Source organism: Schistocerca nitens, chromosome 3, assembly GCF_023898315.1.
Source record: "Schistocerca nitens isolate TAMUIC-IGC-003100 chromosome 3, iqSchNite1.1, whole genome shotgun sequence".
NCBI classification, from domain to species: Eukaryota; Metazoa; Arthropoda; class Insecta; order Orthoptera; family Acrididae; genus Schistocerca; species Schistocerca nitens.
The window spans coordinates 693,267,842-693,289,196 of NC_064616.1; the positions used below are offsets into that span (position 1 = coordinate 693,267,842).

The 21,355-nt window shown below is 39.6% G+C and overlaps 1 protein-coding gene across 1 annotated transcript in view; it reads right to left on the minus strand.

The window, feature by feature from the left end:
* Positions 1–21,355, minus strand: part of LOC126248659 (acetyl-CoA acetyltransferase, cytosolic-like) — a 66,908-nt gene that overhangs the window by 18,885 nt on the left and 26,668 nt on the right. The window contains exon 5 of the mRNA XM_049949845.1: positions 14,538–14,767. Within this exon, the coding sequence (XP_049805802.1) occupies positions 14,538–14,767 (230 nt within the window). The remainder of the gene's footprint in view (positions 1–14,537; positions 14,768–21,355) is intronic.

Below are 21,355 nucleotides of genomic sequence, written 5' to 3' on the forward strand. Positions count from 1 at the left end.
ATTATCATTGTTGCCTCTCTTTGATACCTGCATGTTTGCTTTGTAATCTAGCATCCTGAAAGTGGAGTCAAGCTGGGTCAACTGACCCAAGAAACTCAGTGGACATCACATTTAAAAAAGGATAGTGCCGTGATACGTTAGCAACTTCAATATCTCAGACTGGCATCGTTACATGGCAGTGTCCTGTTCCTACATGCCTACTGGATTCTCCAGTATCACATAGTTCTATGTTTTACTGCATAATGTGATCAAGAACACTGAAGTGTTCCAGCTTCTGACACCACCAAATTCCCTTCCTCAACAACAGTGATGACACGGTCACGAATACCCTGTGGATGATGACGCAAGGTTCAGGTAATGTGGCTAGATTGAAAACGAAGTCGTTCAGGCCTCTGGCCACAAATTGTTTACTGCCATCGGATGTAGTAGAACGCACGGTGCGATGACAAACATAATCCGTTAACATTGGCAGTGAATACAGATGAATACTGCCACCACATGCAGGAATTACATCTAATGTGATAAATTACTCCAAAACGATGTTCCCCTTGACCTTTCAATGATGTTTAGCAGTTTCTGTTCATGTAGAGTTTGGGTTACTAAGATATTAGTTAAAAACTGAAGACAAGAATCATCACATGCGAGTGTTATACCACTTTCAAGTGGACTTTTGTGCAGCAGTTAGACTAATTGTTCAGTCTGTAGTCGACATATTCAACCTGAGAGAATCAGCAACTATATTAACATTTAAACAATCCTCACTTATTCTTTAGTTTCAGTTGCACATTTTTAATTATATGTGCATGTTTGGATATGTCTGGATTATCTTCAGATACAAGCAGTTGCATCAGCAACCTGTCTTTTTTGTGTCAGAACCTCATGTCGCAGTACTCTTATATGAGGTTCTGAACAGACAAGAAGGGCTGCTGACTTAACTACGTGCATGAGCCACAGACATTGGAACATGGCATACAATTAAAAAATGTGCAACTGAGACTGAAGAATGAATTAGAATTGCCTGAGTATTTACTGATGTGGGCATCACGATTTAAAATCCTTGCAGTCTTGTTTTCTTTTTTTTCATATGGATAATTAAAAGTGCTTAATAAAACTAAAGATTACTTAACACAATAATTACACAGTAATATAATAATACAATTAAGGATAATACAATATGCAGTTACAGATAATCCTAACACATACTGTTTCATATTATCATTCAAGCAGAGTCTTACCTGTAACACACACACAGACATATTTTCATGAACATAATCGATTTTTTTTTTCCAGCAACTATTAAGGAAAAGAAAAGTTCATGCACCAAAGTGTCTCTTATTCATTATGCAAGATCCAAAGGCATATATGTCTTCAATGCTTGTATGACATTCATTGCCAAGCCAAAGTTCAGGAAGAGGCTACCTGAACGGTAATACGACATGATATGTGTTACAATTACATGTATGCACCAATTTTTAAAAATAGGCTTATTGACCTAATCTCTTATACAAGAGTTACTTTTGAGTCATCCTCAATCAATGAAAATCAGTGGGATGCCATGTGAAGCCTCCTCTTGCCAAAATTCAGTAATATAACATTAGAAAACCTGTTTTATTGCTGCTACTGTTGTGTAGTCTGAATAATCAGCTTCTGATAATCTTTGTCCTACTGTCAGGCTGAGATGGACTTAATTATTTAATTAATTTATTATTAATATTACTGTTGTTATATTTTTTGCAGGAGTCAGAATCATCCCACATGGGTGGATTAATGAAAGATATTGACACCAGTTCTACCACAATGTCACCACAAATGACCCTTACTTATTTACAGCCTAAAAACTGTCACATCTACAGAGGAAAATTAATTGCACATCAGAATAGAGAGTTGTTTTTCTTACAGCAAGGAAAAAAACAAAAAGTCAGTTACAACTTAACACAGATTCAAACCTCTGCCCTTTTACACACAAAGCTTACAGGTTGACCAGTTAACTAAGTGACGATCAGCAAAACTTGCAACGTTAAGTGTATGTAGTGCTTCTGCTACAACTTAACACTGAATCAAACTTCTGCACCTTTAGATAGAAAGCCTACAGGTTGGTCATTCAGCTACAGTGTTGAATGCTTTTTGGAAATCTATGAAGATTAAATTTACCTATTAATCTGTTTACAAGATATATTGTATGAATAATGCAAGCTGTGTTTAATGCCAGTGGATTTTTTTGAAGCTATGCTACCTCTTACAGAGAAGCTGCTTCTATGATCTCACTACCTACACAGTAGAGTTCCTTCACTTTGTGTATTTCAAGGTGACAGAATGGATTGCGCGCACACTAATAAATAAATCTTTCCAAAATTTGTCTGAATTGCTCCTCAGGCATCTCTACAAGTAGCAATAGGCAAATATTTTATTTTAATTTATTCTTTAGATATTGCAAAAAAATGTGACCAAAAACACAAAACAAAAACATCTTCATTTCAAATGTCTGGCACATTTTATTATTTTGTCAAGTTTCACAAAGCTGTGCTATTACTCTGTGTGCAGTATCCTAAAAATTGAGAAAACTGTTTAATTTCTGATTTCAGGTAAGATTTGCAGACAGCAGAACTTCCGTCATGGACACTCCTCATTTTGGACAGAGCAACTTCAACTCCTTGCATGGGGCCCCTAAATGATGAGTGAATTTCTTTTTTAAAAAAAGTTGGCCAAGAATCAAAAAACAATGTGCAAAACGAGGCGAATGGATCCATAAGTTTTTCTCCCCACATTCTGTTCGAAGTAGCTTGTTTCCACTCAGATAATCTCAATTTCCTTACGTTTTGCCAAATGAGTTATGTCATTTGCAAACACTACAGTGGTTTACTAGAGAAATACAGCAAAAAAAGTATTCCTTCAAGTAATTCAACCCACAGCCATGGAGCTCAACCACCATTAACAAGAATAAATTAATGTCTAAAAAATGGCTCTGAGCACTATGGGACTTAACAGCTATGGTCATCAGTCCCCTAGAACTTAGAACTACTTAAACCTAACTAACCTAAGGACAACACACAACACCCAGCCATCACGAGGCAGAGAAAATCCCTGACCCCGCCGGGAATCGAACCTGGGAACCCGGGCGTGGGAAGCGAGAACGCTACCGCACGACCACGAGATGCGGGCCTTTCCCCCTTGTATTTACATTTACGTTTTAAAAAAAAAATTCATTCACCACCTTAATTATCTCTTCAACATTAAAGTTAAACAACAGAGGAAAGAAGATGCAATCCTGCCTTAACACGAGCTTGAATCTTTCTAGATTTTTCGCTTTCATTTTTCCTCATTTTATTTTTGTATATATTTCAGACTGTATTTGTCAGTCTCTGTTCTTTATGCCAAATCTTTATAGGATTTCAGGCTTCTTATTACCTGTTTCATTGTCAAAAGCTTATACAGAAATGCTGTGAAGGTATCCTCATTTAAGTTATCTTGTTTTATTGGCACACAACATCAGAGATGTTGGATAGATGGATTGATGTGCCTAAGGGACCGAACGATGAGATCACTGGTCCCTTAATACTTTGTATGGTATGTCAAACCAAGAGTAGTCCCTAGAGAGGAAGGACACAAAAAGCAAACCTCAATGGACTCAATTGTATCTGTTTAAGAATGAAGGTGGGAGAGTTGCCCTGCCCAGAAAGCAGCTGGAGGTCACCAAGACATTTTATATGATCGGAGACACACCCTCTGCATTTGACCAGTGCTTCCACATCCTCCATTATCACAAGAGAACTAGCTACACAGACAAGATCAAATCTCAGGAAAGAGAACAATGATGAGTATGTCAACCATCACCAGATAGTAAAAACCACTTTCATGGGTAAAATGTAAAACCAAATGTGCTGCTTTGGTATCATCCACTACAGACAGGCACCACACCGAGAGTGGGGTGCATCTTCACATCACAGGATATGGCCATGGGTCAGCCAAGTGTGGCCAATGCAAAGCCGACAGAGGACAGTAGATTCCCTGCAAGAAACACGAAGGGAAGAAAACCATGATATACCAATCCACCTTCCAAGTCTCCAACAACTGTAGGTGTAGAGTCAATCGAAGATCCGGTTACAGTACCCCATCTCCAAAGTCGGCATCCTGCTGGCCAACTTGGCCAAATTGTCAGCATGTTTGTTCCCTGGGATTCCAAAGTGACCAGGGGTCCATACAAAGATTACCAACCTTCCAGCATGGTAGAGGCCATACAGGAGATCCTGGATACTCAGAATCAATGGGTGCTGAGAGTAGCACTGGTCGACAGCCTGAGGACTATTCAAAGAATCACTGCCAATCACTGCATCTTGCATGTGTGTAGGCAAAAGTTGTTCATCTGTCGACAGCAGAGCCATCAGTGTAGACTATGTCTGAGCCCGGGAATGCATTAAGGACGTCCAGGACCAGACGGTGAAAAACCACAGCATGTATTGAACCTTTTGGTCAGAAGGAGAGATTGAGGCATATCCGAGGATGGGGTGGTACACACACAATTTCTGCCTGACAAGGGCAATAGTGGGGAAAGATGGCACTCAGAGCACAGACTGTAAGAGAACTGCGATCGTGACTCCAGACCTTGGCCTCTATTGTGGGAGGTAGATCTTCCTACCAAAAAAATACATGGTAGTTTGGATTCTCTGGGGAGCAGCAAATGTTTACTGCATATTGAGCAGCAGCTGTTGGTACCTAATCTGTAGGGGAGGGATCCCAGCCTCCACAAGTAAACTTTTCACAGAGCTGGTCCGAAATGCACCTGTTGCAAGCTGGACCCTAGAATGGTGTATTGGGTCCAGCTTTGGCGATGCTGAGACACATGCCAGACTCCCATAATCAAGACGCAACAGGGTCAGAGCTTTGTAGAGCCGCAGAAGTGTAGAGCGGTCTGCACCCCCAACTGGTGTTACAAAGACAGTGAAGAGTATTAAGGTGTGACCAGCAAGTTCACGTAATTTGGCGAAGATGGGGAAGCCATATCAATTGGGCATCAAAGACCAAAAAATGATAAGCCTCCAAAACATTGAGCATTTGTTCATTGCAGTAGAGTTCTGGTTGGGGATAGACAGTATGGCAGCAACAGCAGTGCACAACACATGCCTCGGTGACAGAAAACTGGAAGCCATCAGTGAGAGCCCAGGTCTGCATCCTTCGTATGACACCCTCAGTCAGCATTCTCAGCAACACCCACATATGAGGAGCAATAGTAGATGCAAGCAGTCAGCATACAGGGAGAGTTTCACTGTGCATCCCCAAGCTGCAGCTAGACCATTGACAGCCACCAGAAAAAGGGGCACACTCAATACATAGCACTCAGGGATCCCATTGTCTAGTATATGGGGATTAGTGTAGGAAGCACCAACTTGAACCTGGAAAGTATGACGAGATATGAAGTTCTGGACAAAAATTGGTGGGCTTATGTGGTGTCATAAGCTCTACACAAGCTGAAGAACACAGCAATAAGATGTTGATGCCAGGCAAAAGCTGACTGAGCAGCTGACTCCAGGTAGACCAAATTGTCAGCAGTAGAACAGCCTTGGCGAAAACTAGTCTGGGACGGACCCAAAAGACCATGAGACTCAACTTATCAACACAGCTGTTGGCTCACCATGCATTCGAGCAACTTGCAGAAAACATCAGTTAGGCTAATTGGGCAAGAGATGTCCATCTCAAGGGGCACTTTACCTGGTTTCAGAATTAGGATGATCATGCTTTCACACCACTGAGAAGTAAACTCATCCTCACTCCAGATAGGGTTGAAAACTGCAAGGATCTGATGTTGGCAATCCACTGATAAGTGTTTGAGCATTTGGCAGTGGATGCTGTCTGGCCCTGGAGCCACGGCAGGTCGGTTGGTTGGTTGGTTGGTTGGTTGGCTGGCTGGCTGGCTAGTTTAAAAGATGGGTAGGGGGAAGAGACCAAACTGCGAGATCATCGGTCCTTTGTTCCTGGTAAAATAATTACTCAAGGAAAAGAAGAAAAAAAAGGAGACATACAGCACAATAACAGGAGAAAGGAAGAAACAGAAGAATGACAGAAGGACAACCAACACTACTATGGTCAAAACAGGAAAAGGAAACCACAGAGGGAAGCAAGAAACAGGTAGAAGGGGTAAAAACAAGAGAACAGATGACCGTGGCTGGCCGACCACGAGAATAAAAGGGAAAAGCCAGCCACTCTGTGACACATTAAAACATCCACCCTAAAAGCATTAGAGTGCAGAACACGAAGGAACAAAGGACACGTGCTAAAACGTACATAGAATGATAAAACCCACCGTCACGTATAAAACGTAAAACTAAATTAGCCGATGAGGCGTTGTCAGCTAAAATTAACGGCAACGAGTCCAGTAACTGAAGAGTCCATCACAGGGCAGCCAAAGGAGGACAGCTCACAAAGATATGGGCCACTGTCAGCCGCGCGGCGCACCAACACTGACGTAGGTGCCATGTCAGGGCAATGGGCTAGGGCACTGAGGAATACCCACTCACTGAATGGAGCATTATAAGGTTCCCGGTGACATGTAGTAAACTGCAAAGGAAGTTGCTCTGCCCTCTGAGGACACAAACTGCAGGTTGATAATTTTCATATGAAGATGCTCGAGCATAATGAAAAGCAAAATTTTCAGCAACAGTGTCAGCAGCAGTGCAGACATCACCACTCACACAGATACAAGGAACACCTGCTGCCATCCTCCCTAGTGTTCACAGAAGTGTCAGTTCTTCCCCACACCTGCAAAGAAGGCATACATGGTTCAATTGTAGCAACATACCCCTCCCAGCATTCTTGTTTCTGTAATTTTATGAGGTGGCAGACCTGGGCACGGAACCATTTAATGGCAATGAGTGCTCCATTAACTCACGTTGTTTATGGTGCTGGAGAACCCATCTGAAGTCTCTAATCACCACAGCGATTTCACGGGTCCACCAAGGTACTGTCTTCCGATGGGGGTGATCCCAAGGAAGAGGGGACCGCTGAGTCAGCTGCTGATAGAATGGCTGCAGTTGTACTCTGGACAACCACATCAGTACCTCCATGTGGTGTAGTGAGAAGGGCGATGGCAGTGGTGAAAGCATCCCAGTCAGCTTTGGAGAGAGCCGATCTGGGTGGACACCCAGGTAAGTGAAGCTGAGGAAGGGTCAAAACGACTGGAAAATGATCACTGTCGCACAGGTCACCATGGACTCTATAGTGCATGACCGGGCAGACACTGGCTGCAAATGGAAAGGTCATTGGCCAAGTAAGACCCACACGCCACACTGAAGTGTGTGTGAACACCAGCATTCAAGAGGCAACGATCGAGCTCTACGAGCAAGTTTTCGACAGCTTTGCCATGGCCAGTGTTTGCAGTTTCACCCCATAAAGGGTTACAGGCATTGAAGTCATCCAATATAAGAAAGGGTGGGGTTAGCTGAGGATACAGTGCAGACAATGCATTCTTAGGCACATCATCATCGGGTGGAACACACATTACAGATGGTAAATTCAAGTGGTATCTTCACATGAACAGCAACAGCCACAGACTCCAAAGTTGTACTGAGTGGCATAAAAAAAAATCTCATTTTGTTCATTATTACACCTCATCCTCCAGTCCTGTCACAGGCTTATCCTACCCCATCATAGGCCAGGCCCCCTTTGAAAGCAGTGATGTCCTATATGAACTCTGCTGCAAACACAGCATAGCTTTTTGTGTTGGTATGACTATCAACCAGCTGTTCACCAGGAGAAATGACCACTGTCAAACTGTCACCAAGAACAAAGTTGACCACTGAGTGGCACAACATGCACAACTTCAATGGTTGCTTCACAACCTGGGCCACCTGCATCCTTCCCTCTACTAACAGCTTCTCTGAACCATGCAGATAGAGGTTATCCTTACAACATCTCCTCTGCTGCTGTAATTTCCCTGGCTTCAATTACCAGTAACTTACTGCCAATGCACCCTCCATACAAGAGTTTCCCCTCTCTCCATCCTGTTATCCCCTCCCAATTCATGTCCCTACATCACCTTTAGTGTGCGTCATTCCCCACCAGGTCCAATGACCGTGCATCACATGTGTAGGCCTGTGTACTCGCCACCTCTCCATCCTACATTCCTAGCCAGCATACCAGCTGTCACCCTCCAAGCTGAAAGCCACCCACCTCCAATCCCTCTCTCTGCCTCCCACCTACCTCTACCCACCCCGCCTGACACTAACCCCATAACCAAGTCCACCTGCCAAAACGCATCACCAGCACTGTAGTCCAGCCGGCACCATAAAGGGGCATTAGGTGTGTGTGTGTGTGTGTGTGTGTGTGTGTGTGTGTGTGTGTGTGTTTGTTTGTTTTTAACTCTAGCTAGTAAAAGGATTACTCCACATTCTAGCAAGTTTTCTTTCTTTCTGTGTAAAACTACATACAAATCAATGTTTCTGTTCTCCAGTGTCTCCTTTAATCCAGAAGTATTTATATTCTATCAGAACTTCCCTAGAACATTAATAATATTTTTTTAGTGCGAGTTCTTGGTAACCTACCAAAAGGCTTCTTGACTGAGTCAGTGGTGTTGGTCCCACATGGTGCAACAGTCCCATTGGGAATGTTTTTATTTGAAGAATTTGGAACTATTGTGCTCCCATGAGCAGTTGGGCAAATAATGATTGATCTTGACTGTCCCCATGTTATACAGATGAATCTAATATAACCAAGGTGTGGCAGTGCCCTAGAGATTGACTAATGACAAGTTTGCCTCAGCAGTTATCCAACCACATCAGCACGGGGTACACCTTGCTGCTGAGTCACTTTTTATTTTGATAGAGGTTTGTGCTATTCTTGTCACCTGGGTTGTTCATCCCGGAGCCCCATTTCCTATGACACAACATGCCCAGAGCTTATGTTTATAAAGAACTCGTAGGGCTTGGCAGTTGACAGTTTGAGAACCATGGTTTCACCAGACCTGTACCCAGCCAACACTTCCAGAGGTTGCTGAGATGCTCCCTATTTGGCATGAACCAAGGGTCATGCTGAAATTACTAAATGTCATGGACATGAAAAGCAATCCTTCCTCTCTACAGCAATAAGCCAGAGTATTTCATATGTTATTCATGGCAATTTCACATCTGCCTTTCTTTTACCCAAAATGGCCAGCAAAGCAGTATTTCCTTCTTTATTGTACACTGATGGCCATTCAAAGTGCAACAATTTGAAGACAACATCCAACAAATGTCAAATAGGGATAAAGTATACTAAATACTTGCATATGCAAAGATTAGCATTATTTCAGGGCAACTGTGTGTCTCTTCCATTCCCACACGCACACTTGGTAACTGCCACCTACATTCTGTATGTAATGAAAGATTAAGAAATGGGCTTCTCAGTCATAAACCATATTTGAATGCTGTCTGTCTGTCTGTGAGAAGATCATGTTATGCCTCCCCATAAGAAACATCTACCAGCATGTGTTGTAATTAAGACAGTGGCAGGATCGCAGTCTAGATTAGATTAGATTAATTATTCATTCCATAGACCCATAAAAGAGGGAATCCTCCTGGGTGTGGAACACGTCAGATAAACATATTACAAACATGTAATTAGAAAAACTTGAGTTTCATTAATTTTAATGATCCTCAGTCAATAAACAGTAAAATTATGTACACGAGTTAAATTTAAACTTCTAATATTTACAGGTTTAATACTTACATCTGCTTTCATTAAATTCATCATTCAGACATTTGCCAGTTTCTTGGCTATTACAACCAAGTATTGTCAAAAATTAAAGTAAATTATTCATTTTGGTGATGCTCAGTTAAGAACAGTCAGATTATGTACAAGATTTAAAATTGAACTTCCACTATTTCCAGACTTAAGACTTACATCTGCTTTCCATACATCCATCATTCACACAGTAGGTAGTTACTTGGCTGTTACAACCAAGTATTGTCAAAAATTAAAGTATAATAAATTTTCATTAAAATGGTCTACTGCACTTGTTGAGAAACTCATGGATGGAACAGAAGGAGTTGGCCACCAACAATTCTTTCAAATTATGTTTAAACTGTGCCTTGTCTGAAACTAAACTCTTAATGGTTGCTGGTAACTTATTGAAAATATGCATTGCTGAATACTGGGCTCCTTTCTGGGCAAGAGTAAGTGATTTTAAATCTTTATGTATATTGTTCTTATTCCTAGTATTGATACTGTGTACTAAGCAGTTAGTTGGAAAAAGAGATGCATTATTTACAGCAAATTTCGGAATAAATATACTGAGAAGCTGTGGTTAATATGCCCAATTCTTTGTATAGGTTTCGACATTATGTTCTTGGATTTACACTACTCATTACTCTTATTATACGCTTCTGTACTATAAAATTTTTTTCTCTGTTTATGGAGTTACCTCAAAATATGATACCATATGGCATAATGGAGTGAAAATAAGCAAAATATGCCAGTTTTTTTATATTTACATCTCCTATGTCTGACATCATTCACATTGCAAACACAGGCTTGTTTAGGCGCTTTAACAGTTCATTAGTATGTTGGTCCCAACTGAATTTATTATCAAGTTGTAATCCTAAGAATTTTACGCTCTCAACTTCTCCTATTTCCATGTCATCATATTTTATACGCACACCAGAAGGAAATCTCTTGGAAGTTCTGAACTGCATATAGTGGGTCTTTTCAAAGTTTAATGACAGTGAATTGGCTATGAACCACTTACTAATGTCAGTAAAAATTTGATTAGCTGACCTTTCTAAATTTATATTTGATTTACTATTTATTGCAATGTTTGTATCATCTGCAAATAAGACAAACTTGGCATCTGGTAATGTGACAGATGACAGGTCATTAATATACACAAGAAACAGTGGTGGACCTAGTATGGAACCTTGGGGGACCACCACATGTAATTTCTTCCCAGTCAGATGATGTCCGATTGCCTACTGCTGAAGTGTTACGTAATGACACCCTTTGTTTTCTATTAGTAAGATATGACTGAAACCACTTTGCAGCACTACCAGTGATGCCATAATATTTTAATTTACTTAAAAGAATGCTGTGATTCACAGTCAAACGCCTCTGACAGGTCACAGAATATGCCAGTTGCCTCTAATTTGTTGTCCAATGAATTAAAGACATTTTTGCTATAAGTGTAAATAGCTTTCTCAATATCAGAACACTTATGAAACCCAAACTGTGACTTTGACAGTATGTTATTTTCAGTAAGGTGCTTAAGCAGACGCTTGAACATAACATTTTCAAAGATTTTTGAAAAAGCTGGCAAAAGTGAGATCAGTTGTTAATTTGACAGCATTTCTTTGTCGCCTTTCTTGTGGAGAGGTATAACTTCAGCATATTTAAGCCAGTCTGGGAATGTTCCTGTGACAAGTGCTTGATTACACAAATAACTTAAGATATGACTAAGCTCACATGAACACTAATTATTAACTTTGTTGATATGTTATCATAACGACTAGAATGCTTTGATTTCAAGGACTTTATAATGGGCTCTATTTCTTTGGGTGAAGTAAGTGTCAATTCCATTTTACTGAGATTGTTTGTGTGCACTGGTCTCAGATATTCTATTGCATTATTTACTGAACCTGACAACCCCATGCTATTAGTAACAGAGACAACATACTTGTTTAAATGGTTTGCAACACAACATGCATTTGTTACCAGGGTTTCATTTATTTTTAGATCTATTTGTTCCTCCTTATTTCTGGTCCTACCGCTCTCTGATTTAACTATATCCCATATTGTTTTTATTTTATTGCTGGATGTATTTATTTTCTTCTCACAATACAGATGTTTAGATTTCTGGATAACCTTCTTCAATATTTTGCAGTAATTTTTGTAATGAGCTATAATGCTAGTATCAAAGGTGTCCCTACATATCAGATAGAGTTTCCTTTTTGTCTCACATGATATCTTTATCCCTTGTGTGATCCATGGTTTCTTATTAGACCTCTCCTTAATTTGAGTTACCTTCAGGGGAAAACAATTTTCAAATAAGGTGCTAACTTTATTAATGAATGTTTTTGTATTTTCCATTTGTGTCTTGGATGCTGTAAACATCCACCCAATTAATTTCTTTGAGCAATGTCCTAAATTTCTCAGTTTTTGACTGTTTTATTGGCCTTCTGTACTCAGTTCTGATAGATGTTTTACCCTGACAATTTTCAAAATTTAATGTTAGGTGTTGCATGTGATGGTCAGATAGCCCATTTACTACTGGTTTTGTAATGTGGCTTAGTTGCCTAGAATTGTCTATAAATATATTATCAATGGCAGTCTTAGAACATTTGTATATCCTACTTGGGAAATTTACAGTAGAAATTAAATTGAATGACAATGTAACTGATTTCAGTAACTGTTCACTGACAGTGTTTAAAATCACCAGCAACCACTAGTTCTTCGTTTTTTAATTTTAGATGAGATAATAAATCTTCAAGACTGTTTATAAACAGGTTGAAATTTCCTGAAGGTGCTCTGTATATGGCTACTATTATAAAGAACCTATTATGAGATTCTATCTCTGTTGCACATGCTTCTAAGTGCTGCTCTAAGCAAAATTTATTCATGTCAATATTCTCAAATTTAAAACTGTTTTTAACAAATGTGGCAACTACTCCTTTCTCCATCTTTTGTCTACAGAGGTAGGAGGCTAACTTAAATTCTGTAAGGTTTAACATATCTATACCACTGGTCACATGATAGGCCTATCGAGGCTACAGTGCTTCGGTCCATGATATTTCTACTTATGTTGGTCGGGATTGCATGATTCATAAATATGGAATCAATGGGTTTAGGATTATACTCAATGCCATGATGGAACTGGTGGCCCCACAACTAACACCCGAGAAAACAGACATTGTTTCTTCACAGTGTAGGATCATTCAGCCATATTACACACTATGAGTCAGGAAATTGATTTCTTTGCAGCAAGACAAATATCCACATGGACAGTGCAATGAAGTCTGGCGTATCATGAACTCTCAGCATGGTGACAATTGCTGTGGCTTCCCTTGATATTGTAGCAGATGTAGGTGAGCCCACAGTGGTGCACCAAGAAAACAAACATTAGCAGATTGCATCTGTCATTGTTATCACCACAGATGTCAGTCATGAAGTGTAATGGTATGGGGTGGTATTGGGTACATAATACGCTCACCTCTGGTTAGTGTAGCAGGTAATTAGGACAGCAGGTGTTACATTACCAACATGTTAAGGCCATTGGCTGTGTTCTATCTTCAATGTCTGTGATATCTTTCAACAAGATAATGCATAACCACATACTGCCTGTGATGCCCTGCTCTACCTCAACATAGAGCATGTTTGTTTCCTTGGCTGGCACATTCTCTATGCCTCTTACCTGCTGAAAACATATGGGCATAGATTGCCAAAGGCTGACATACCATCACTCACCAAAAAGAACAATTTGACTCCATGCCCAGTAGGGTTAGAGCTAATGTTGCTGGGAGAGGTGGCAGCTCAGTGTACTAAATAAGTCATCCTGTAAATGCTCAAATCATCTATAAATTTAATCTTATATTCTTCCTACTATACTGTACATGTACAATAAGGAAAATTTCACTATTTGCTATCCTTCCTGGTGTTGCAGTTTAAATGGCTAGTGCAGTGTATTTAAAGTTCTTTATAGTTAAATATTCTTAGTAATCTACTGAGACCACTGATCTCGAGCTCCAGGGATTTTCAGTGTGTTGTTCCAGTTCTAATTTCATTTGTTTATATGTGACTGATTTATATACAATCCCCCCCCCCCCCTTTCCCCCAACACATTCATGCACCTTTCTTTCATTTGTATTCATGATTGCATTAAGGTATGAATCTGTACCCACATGCAGGTACCCAGATGTGCCATGCAGCCTAATAATTGGTTCTTAAATATTTCTCTAAGCATGTAATAAACCAGTTAATGTCATTTCAGTATCCAAAACTTTTGGTGCACATTTGCTGTTCTACGTCTTTGGAAAAGGATGTACACTAACCCCAACAAAAAAACTATTGCATAGCCCCAAAAGTATTTTTCCCTTTTGCTTTCACCCCCAGTAAACATCCTCTAATAATACTATCATTGTTTCCCTAACTGATAATAGCATTCGAAAAATATTGGATTATTGTCTTTTGCAAAACTGGAAGGAATCCGAAAACTTGACAACTGGCTGAGTCCATTGGAGGCACCTTGTTTTCGAATTTGCTTCTTTGCACTGGAGGAACCAAGTCTCATGCTACAGTATATTAGTTGTTTGTCTGATGATTTAGGGAAGTCAGAGAGTGTCTAAGATAGCGAATCATCCAAGACTTGAATCAAAGCAATGAACACCCATACCCAAAGCAGCCATTCTTTGTCTCTTAAGAGGTTAATACATTGCCTCCTTCTTCAATATTGCACAACTAATGTTCATTTTAGAAAAGACAACAAACGCATGATTTCGTAAGAGATCAATAATGCAGTTTTTCTCACTGTCATTATCATAACAGATTAATATCTATGTAAAAATAGGTCTCAAAAATTTCACTACCTTTCGGAAAATTGGTTTCAGCCTTTGCAAATTTTCAATTTTCAGATCCTTCCTGGGATGTTCGTCAGTTGATACTAACGTAGTTCCATCTCTCTGTGGTACAGGAACTGGTACAATTTCCTTATCAAAGTGTCCTTCTTGCTGAGATTTTGCATAACGATGCTGAGACTGAAGGGCAAACTCATCTTGTTGCTCACGAGTAATTCCCTCTTTGTCTGCAATTCTTTCCGCTGAAACATAAGAATGCCTATCTGAAACCTGCTAAAATAACAAATTATTTTTACTTCAACTATTTTCTTTCATTATAGTTACAAAATTTACAGTTTTCACATTAAGCTAAAGAAAGGAACACAAATTAATTTTATCACTTCACTCCTGATAGACGAGAGTTTGGTGCACTATCACTTACACACAGTGCAAAAGCACTCATGCATAGCAGCACTGCCAGAATAACACAAGAAAGGAAGTGTTATATAGTATTTAAGCATTGTGTAACACTTTCAAGAGGAGGAAACCAAAACTGGAATAACAGTAAGACACTGCAGCCAACACATTGGTTGTGAGACTTATTTCATACCCAGATTTTGTACAAGATATTATATCAAAGGAGTTTATTCCAAAAACGAGATGTTAGTCATGCCATTTATAATTTCCAGTTACTGAAATAAAGTATTTTTCATTTCTCTTCAGTTGACATGTATTAAACAGAGCTACAATTTTATCAAGGTATGATCTGATGCATGGATTACTCTCTCTATGATCCATCTGTAGATTTGAATTTTGTTATATGTCATCACAACAACAGAAACTTTACCTTTCATGTATCTACAGAGACAAAAGAGCGAAGGGAGTGTAATCACATTATATTACTATGCATGCCAAACAATGTCACTATGCAGCAACATCATATCTCTCAATTGTTATTGAACAATGAAAAGCATGTTCAGTGGCTCATTCTATTGAAATTACATTTCCTCTTCAAGTCTATTCAAACTGGCCTGCAAAGTTTCGTACCGTGTCATAATATTCAACCAAGATCACAGTTAGTCAACAGTGTGTTGATCACACTCCATAACTGACTATAATGCATTAATGGCCCATTTATGAAGTTCAGAAGCGTCTCCTTTCGCCCAATACCAAAAGTTGTGTTTGCTTAAGGAATGACAAGAGATCACTCTCATCCTGTCTGTGGTTAACTTCAAAGCAGCAGACAATTTCTTTGAAGAGCTTCAAACATGAATCATTATTGATTGTTCTCACTTGAGTAACATTAAATGCTTCGGAAATATACTGTATTCTATGTGCTTTTTACAAATAAAGATTATTGTCTTCCTTATTTCAATTGACTTCTTACTGTCATTCGTGATTTGGGGTAAATTTCCTATATCCAATACAGATCAAGCGTAACGGAGTTGGTTGGTTACTTAATATGCAAAGTCTAGTATGCTGACTGAATTCTAATAATTAATGACACACACACACACACACACACACACACACACAGAAATTCGTTCTCTCTCTCTCTCTCTCTCTCTCTCTCTCTCTCTGATCAACCAATCAAAAATCATCCTGGAAAAAAGACCTACTCTTGTTATAGTTTGTCAGTTGTCAGAATCTGTACACCTTCCTTCAAAATTTCAACAAATCACAAAGTGAAATGCCACATGTTTTATCTGAATGTTTAGGGGGGGGGGGGGGGGGACCTGCGTGGAGGAATACTCATCAAGTCATTAGTTTTTACAACAAAACAAGACTGACATGAGAATATAACCACAAGGTGTCTGGGAAGTGTGCAAAAGTTCTGCTGGCCATTGTGAACAAAAACCTTAATATCAACATCTGGTCTATTCTGTGCAACTGTTGAGAGTCACATGCAAATATTAAAAACTGCTGGTAGTTTTTCTAACCATGTTCAAGTGACATTTTTAAGATACAGGCACTATTCTTATGTGACAAATATTTTAAGGTATGTTATAAAAAATTTTCAGAAGATACTTGCAAACTGCACCACTTTCTTCACTCTATTTTTTAAACTTATTGAAGTAAATGATTGTTGGTTATTGAATGTAGCTGTGATGTTTCTTCCCAGCACCAAAACCACACATTGTGTATGCAATCAGTGAGTTCCATGTGTTAACATTACATCTGAAAACCTTATCCTTCACTTAATCTCATCAATAATAAGCCAGGGGGTTGATCTCTGGATGACTGAGTGACCAAGTAATATGACCTCCCTAGCTATTTCACAAATTAGGAAGCCGCACACAGAAAATACCAGCTACCTACAGTTCCAATAATGAGGTGGAGCCTATCATGGAGAAAAAAAAAAAAAAAACACTTTAAGAGATCTGATGACAGCATATGACACCTGGGGGATAGTAGATGTACTGATAATGGTTTCATCATCATCATCATCATCATCATCATCATCATCATCATCATCCACCAACAGTCACCATAATGGCATAGCTACCAGAGTGCCATCTGTTTCTACACTGTAACAGGGAATCCTCAAAGCCAGAGGGCTCAGCGTGGTGCAAACACGTGACATAAGCAGTCAACCATGCCAGGGGGAGACACTAGGGCTTCCTACAGCCTACTTAGCGAGTTCGAAAGGGGTCAAATTTGAGCCTTCTGAGGCGGGATGGTCCTTTTGGAGAATTGCCACACAAACTGGATATGTTGCATCAGTTATGTAACGATGCTGGTCTCAGTGATCATGTGAACTTTCTGACACCCACAGGTGAGTTTCTGGATGTCCACACAGCACAGACGCCCACCAAGATCACCATATTGTAAGGTCAGCAGTGGTAGGTCATACAGCTACCACAGAACAGATAATATGGCTGGTGAGCCAAATGTGTCAACACAAAGTGTCGCGAACCAGTTATTAGCTATGGGACTACAGGCATCTGCACCTATAGCCCATCTTCCACTCACCCACAGCATTGATGTACACGGCTTGAATGGTGCCATCAGAGGACCACTTGGAAGATGGAATGGTGCATCGTGGTCTTCAGCCACGAAAGCAGAGTCTTCCTGCATGCAAGTGAAGGTCGTTTGCACGTACGACATAGACCTGGTGAGCGCTGTCTCATAGAGTGAATTCGTCCAAGACACACTGCCCCACACCAGGTTCTATGGTCTGGGTGTGATAAGCTAAACCTCTTGTTTACCTATGGTGTTTCTGGATGGGATGCTAACTAGTGCTTGGTATGCACAGACTGTTGTTGACCCAGTCTTTTGCTGTTCTTGCAACAGGAAGGTGAGGTGTTGTTCTGAAAAGATAGTGCTAGCCCACACATTGCCTGTGAACCACAATGTGCTCTGCAAGATGTGTAGCAATTTCCCTGGCCAGTACAAAACTTTGGACTTGTCTCCAATCAAGCACGTGTGGAACATAATGGGACACACAACCCTTACGTGAACAGGTCGAGCAGGTGTGGTATAATGTATCCCATGACAGTATTCACCATCCGGATGATCAACTGGATGCCAGAGTCAGCATCTGCATTTCTATCCATGGAGGTTACACCATGTACTAACGTGGGTGTTTCAGCACGGGTCAATACTTGATAACTCAGAACTGCTTGTGCTATTGATCTGTAAACATGATCATTTCATGTACTCCATATGCATTTTTGCAACAATGAATCTTGAGTGAATTGGAAACATCTAAAGGTGAACACTTTTTGTCATCAGCGTACATAATCATATATCTAGTCAAAGGAACATTCAACAGTTCCTAGTACTATAGCTTGCAAAACACAGTTATACTTGTCCCTCCGTATCACTGTGAACTCTTAACACCATGTTCAATGCAAACTGCACAGCATATTGCTTGAGAAACAATTCAGAAATTTTTTATCCACACTATTTTGCTGTTTTTTGCTTTTTTAATCACCAAAAGTGACTTATGAATACTAGAGGTAAACATAGTGTCAGCAATGAAAATGATTCCTAGTATCAAATGTCAATTGGTTTCAACCTGATACCAAAGCTGTAATCTCTGTGGATGGACGCAGATTTTGCTCGTGGCACAGAAGAAAGGTTCTAGTATTTTACAATTGGTCATATAGTTATTACTGTAGCTTCAATACATGTACTTATTCATTTCAGGCTTGTAATATGATTACAGTGGGCCTCATCAATAATTTTCAATTGTTCACATTCCATCAATGCATGCGTTTTGATGATACATGAGCATTACACCTTGGCAAACTGACACAATCAGGCTTCTGTGCCTCAGACAAGATCGTGGTGTTCCCATAAGGAAACAGTGGAACTTCAATTACAGAAGTCATAAAAATTGAGTCTCACTACACACCTGCATGGATCTGTGACATGTTGTCCAAATGTCATTAAACAACACTAGTTGCACTGTATGTCTAGCACAAAAAATAATGACGACTTGTACAAATGATTTATTTTTATTTTAAACTGTTAATACACTGGTAACTTATTCAAACATGTTTCTGCTGGGACAACATTATTGCGCATCAGGGTGTGTTATTACCTGAAGAAAACAGAAACATCAGGATTTTTAAATGTTTAGTTTCCCGGCCACTTGAACTTGACAAGAAATAAAATATCAGTTTCCCACTGTTGACATTCAAATAGTTCAATCCTGATATGATTCAGAATGTAACACATGTTTATATTAACTTACTTGCTAAAAATTATGTTACATCTCCTAGAATATTATGCATTCCTCCACAGATGCACAGGACATTACACATGAACTTCTGCTTTGGTACCTCATATACAAATGAGGATATTTTTAATACTTAACAGTTGCCTGAAAATGAAACAGATTGAAAATCAGCTTGCAATTTAATTATCACAGTGGGAAATCTGTAAGATCATGTCGTTCAGACACTACTGTTCATGAAAATTATGACAGCATAAAGAAAAGGTCAGAAATTTAGCTCACACATGACCTATGTGATAAAAATAAATGACTAAATGCACAGAACAACAAAACTATATAAAACATTAGTATTTGGTTCAGCTACCCCCTTATGAGAGCTTTTACACACCATCACATCAAATAAAACAGACTTGCAGGAATGGCATTTTGAACAGTCTCTACCACAATAAAAATTTCAGCTACACTGCTACTGAACTAACATAATGAGTGATTTATAAATGGGGAAATTCTAAACTTATTTAACACAACATGACAGCTGAACAGATTGGTCAGGGAAATATGGGTGTACATCATATAAGGAAATACTACAGCACGCTCCATACAAGTGGGTTAATAATGTCCCATTGGAACACAGTTCCAAGAATTCATGAAATAAAATAAAGAATATCACATCGGACTCTACAGCTTCCTTAATGTAATGTTACAGAAGGTGTCCTATTCAAATGTGACCTAATCACACACTCATTCTCATTTGCACCCACTTATGCCAAATTCTATGTGATTCAGTCCATTACTCTAGTCCTACTGTAAAACCTATCATTAAAAGACAATATGGAGATATGAAACAAGCTACAACAATCAAACAGGGGAATGTGGATGGCTGATCAGGCTAAAATGGAATAGTCAGCAGAGGGAATGTGACAGTAGTTCCAGATATTCTTCGTTTCATGTACAAAGTCTATTGCTTTCGCATCAAAGTGATAACTCTCAGGGGAATGGACATTAGTTGGGATATCGACTACAATATTTCTCCGAACTCTCATGTGCCTAAGAAACCAGTAATGACACCTTCCCCCCACCCATCCCCTCCAAAAAAGTGTAAAATATGAGGTTTCTGTATGTTTTAGATGTGTCTCACCGGTCCATGAAGAATTTCTTGCCATGATCACATCTCTTGGATCCACTGCTTACAAGGTTGCATATTTATGCGATTCAGGCGAGAATAGAATAAATGATACTGTTCAGACTTTAAAGTACATAACACCACTGCGTGACTCATTAACATAAAATATGGAAAAAAAAAAGACTTTACATTATGTTCACTGTACTAGGGAGGAACGAAAGCAGTGGCAGAAAGGGCAATTGTAGAAGCTACCCTCTACCTTTTCTGCACACTTCCCCCACTGGTGGCCTCATTGTACACCACAAGTAGGAAGCCTTCGGTTCCCATGGGTTGAGACAAACTGGCAAACTATACCATCAGACAATGCTGGGTGGTACATGTATGCACACTGCATTACAAGTTGCTCACTTGAAAATTATAGAATACCCAAAATTGGCAGATAGCGCATTGCAATTAAGATTCTACAGCCAGAAATGGACAGTCATTTTACACAATTTATTATGGCTGTGAAACCATATATCAAGAAACTGTTTAGAAAATTGTGTAGTGAAACAGGGGCTTCTCCACGTTAATGTATTCTCATGAGATTTAGAATACATATTACAACAAAATACATTATTACTGCCCATCTGTTAAATTATCAATCTATTTCAGTTATGATTATGTGAATATTTAAACATTCCTCAGCTCTGTATGTTAGTTTTAAACTCTGTACAAAGAAGAAAACACCGGTCGTTTGTTCCCCACAAGTAACACTGACACACATCCCAGCACAGACAATGGACACTGAGGTGGCAAAAGTCATGGGATAGTTATATGTACATATACAGATGGCCGTAGTATTGCATACACAAGGTATAACAGGGCAGTGCAATGGTGGAGCTGTCATTTGTACTCAGGCGATTCATGTGAAAAGGGTCCAATGTGATTATGGCCACACAATGGGAATTAACAGGCTTTGAACATGGAATGGCAGCTGGAGCGTGACGCGTGGGACATTCAATTTCAGAAATTGTTCAGGAATGCAATATTCCAATATTCACA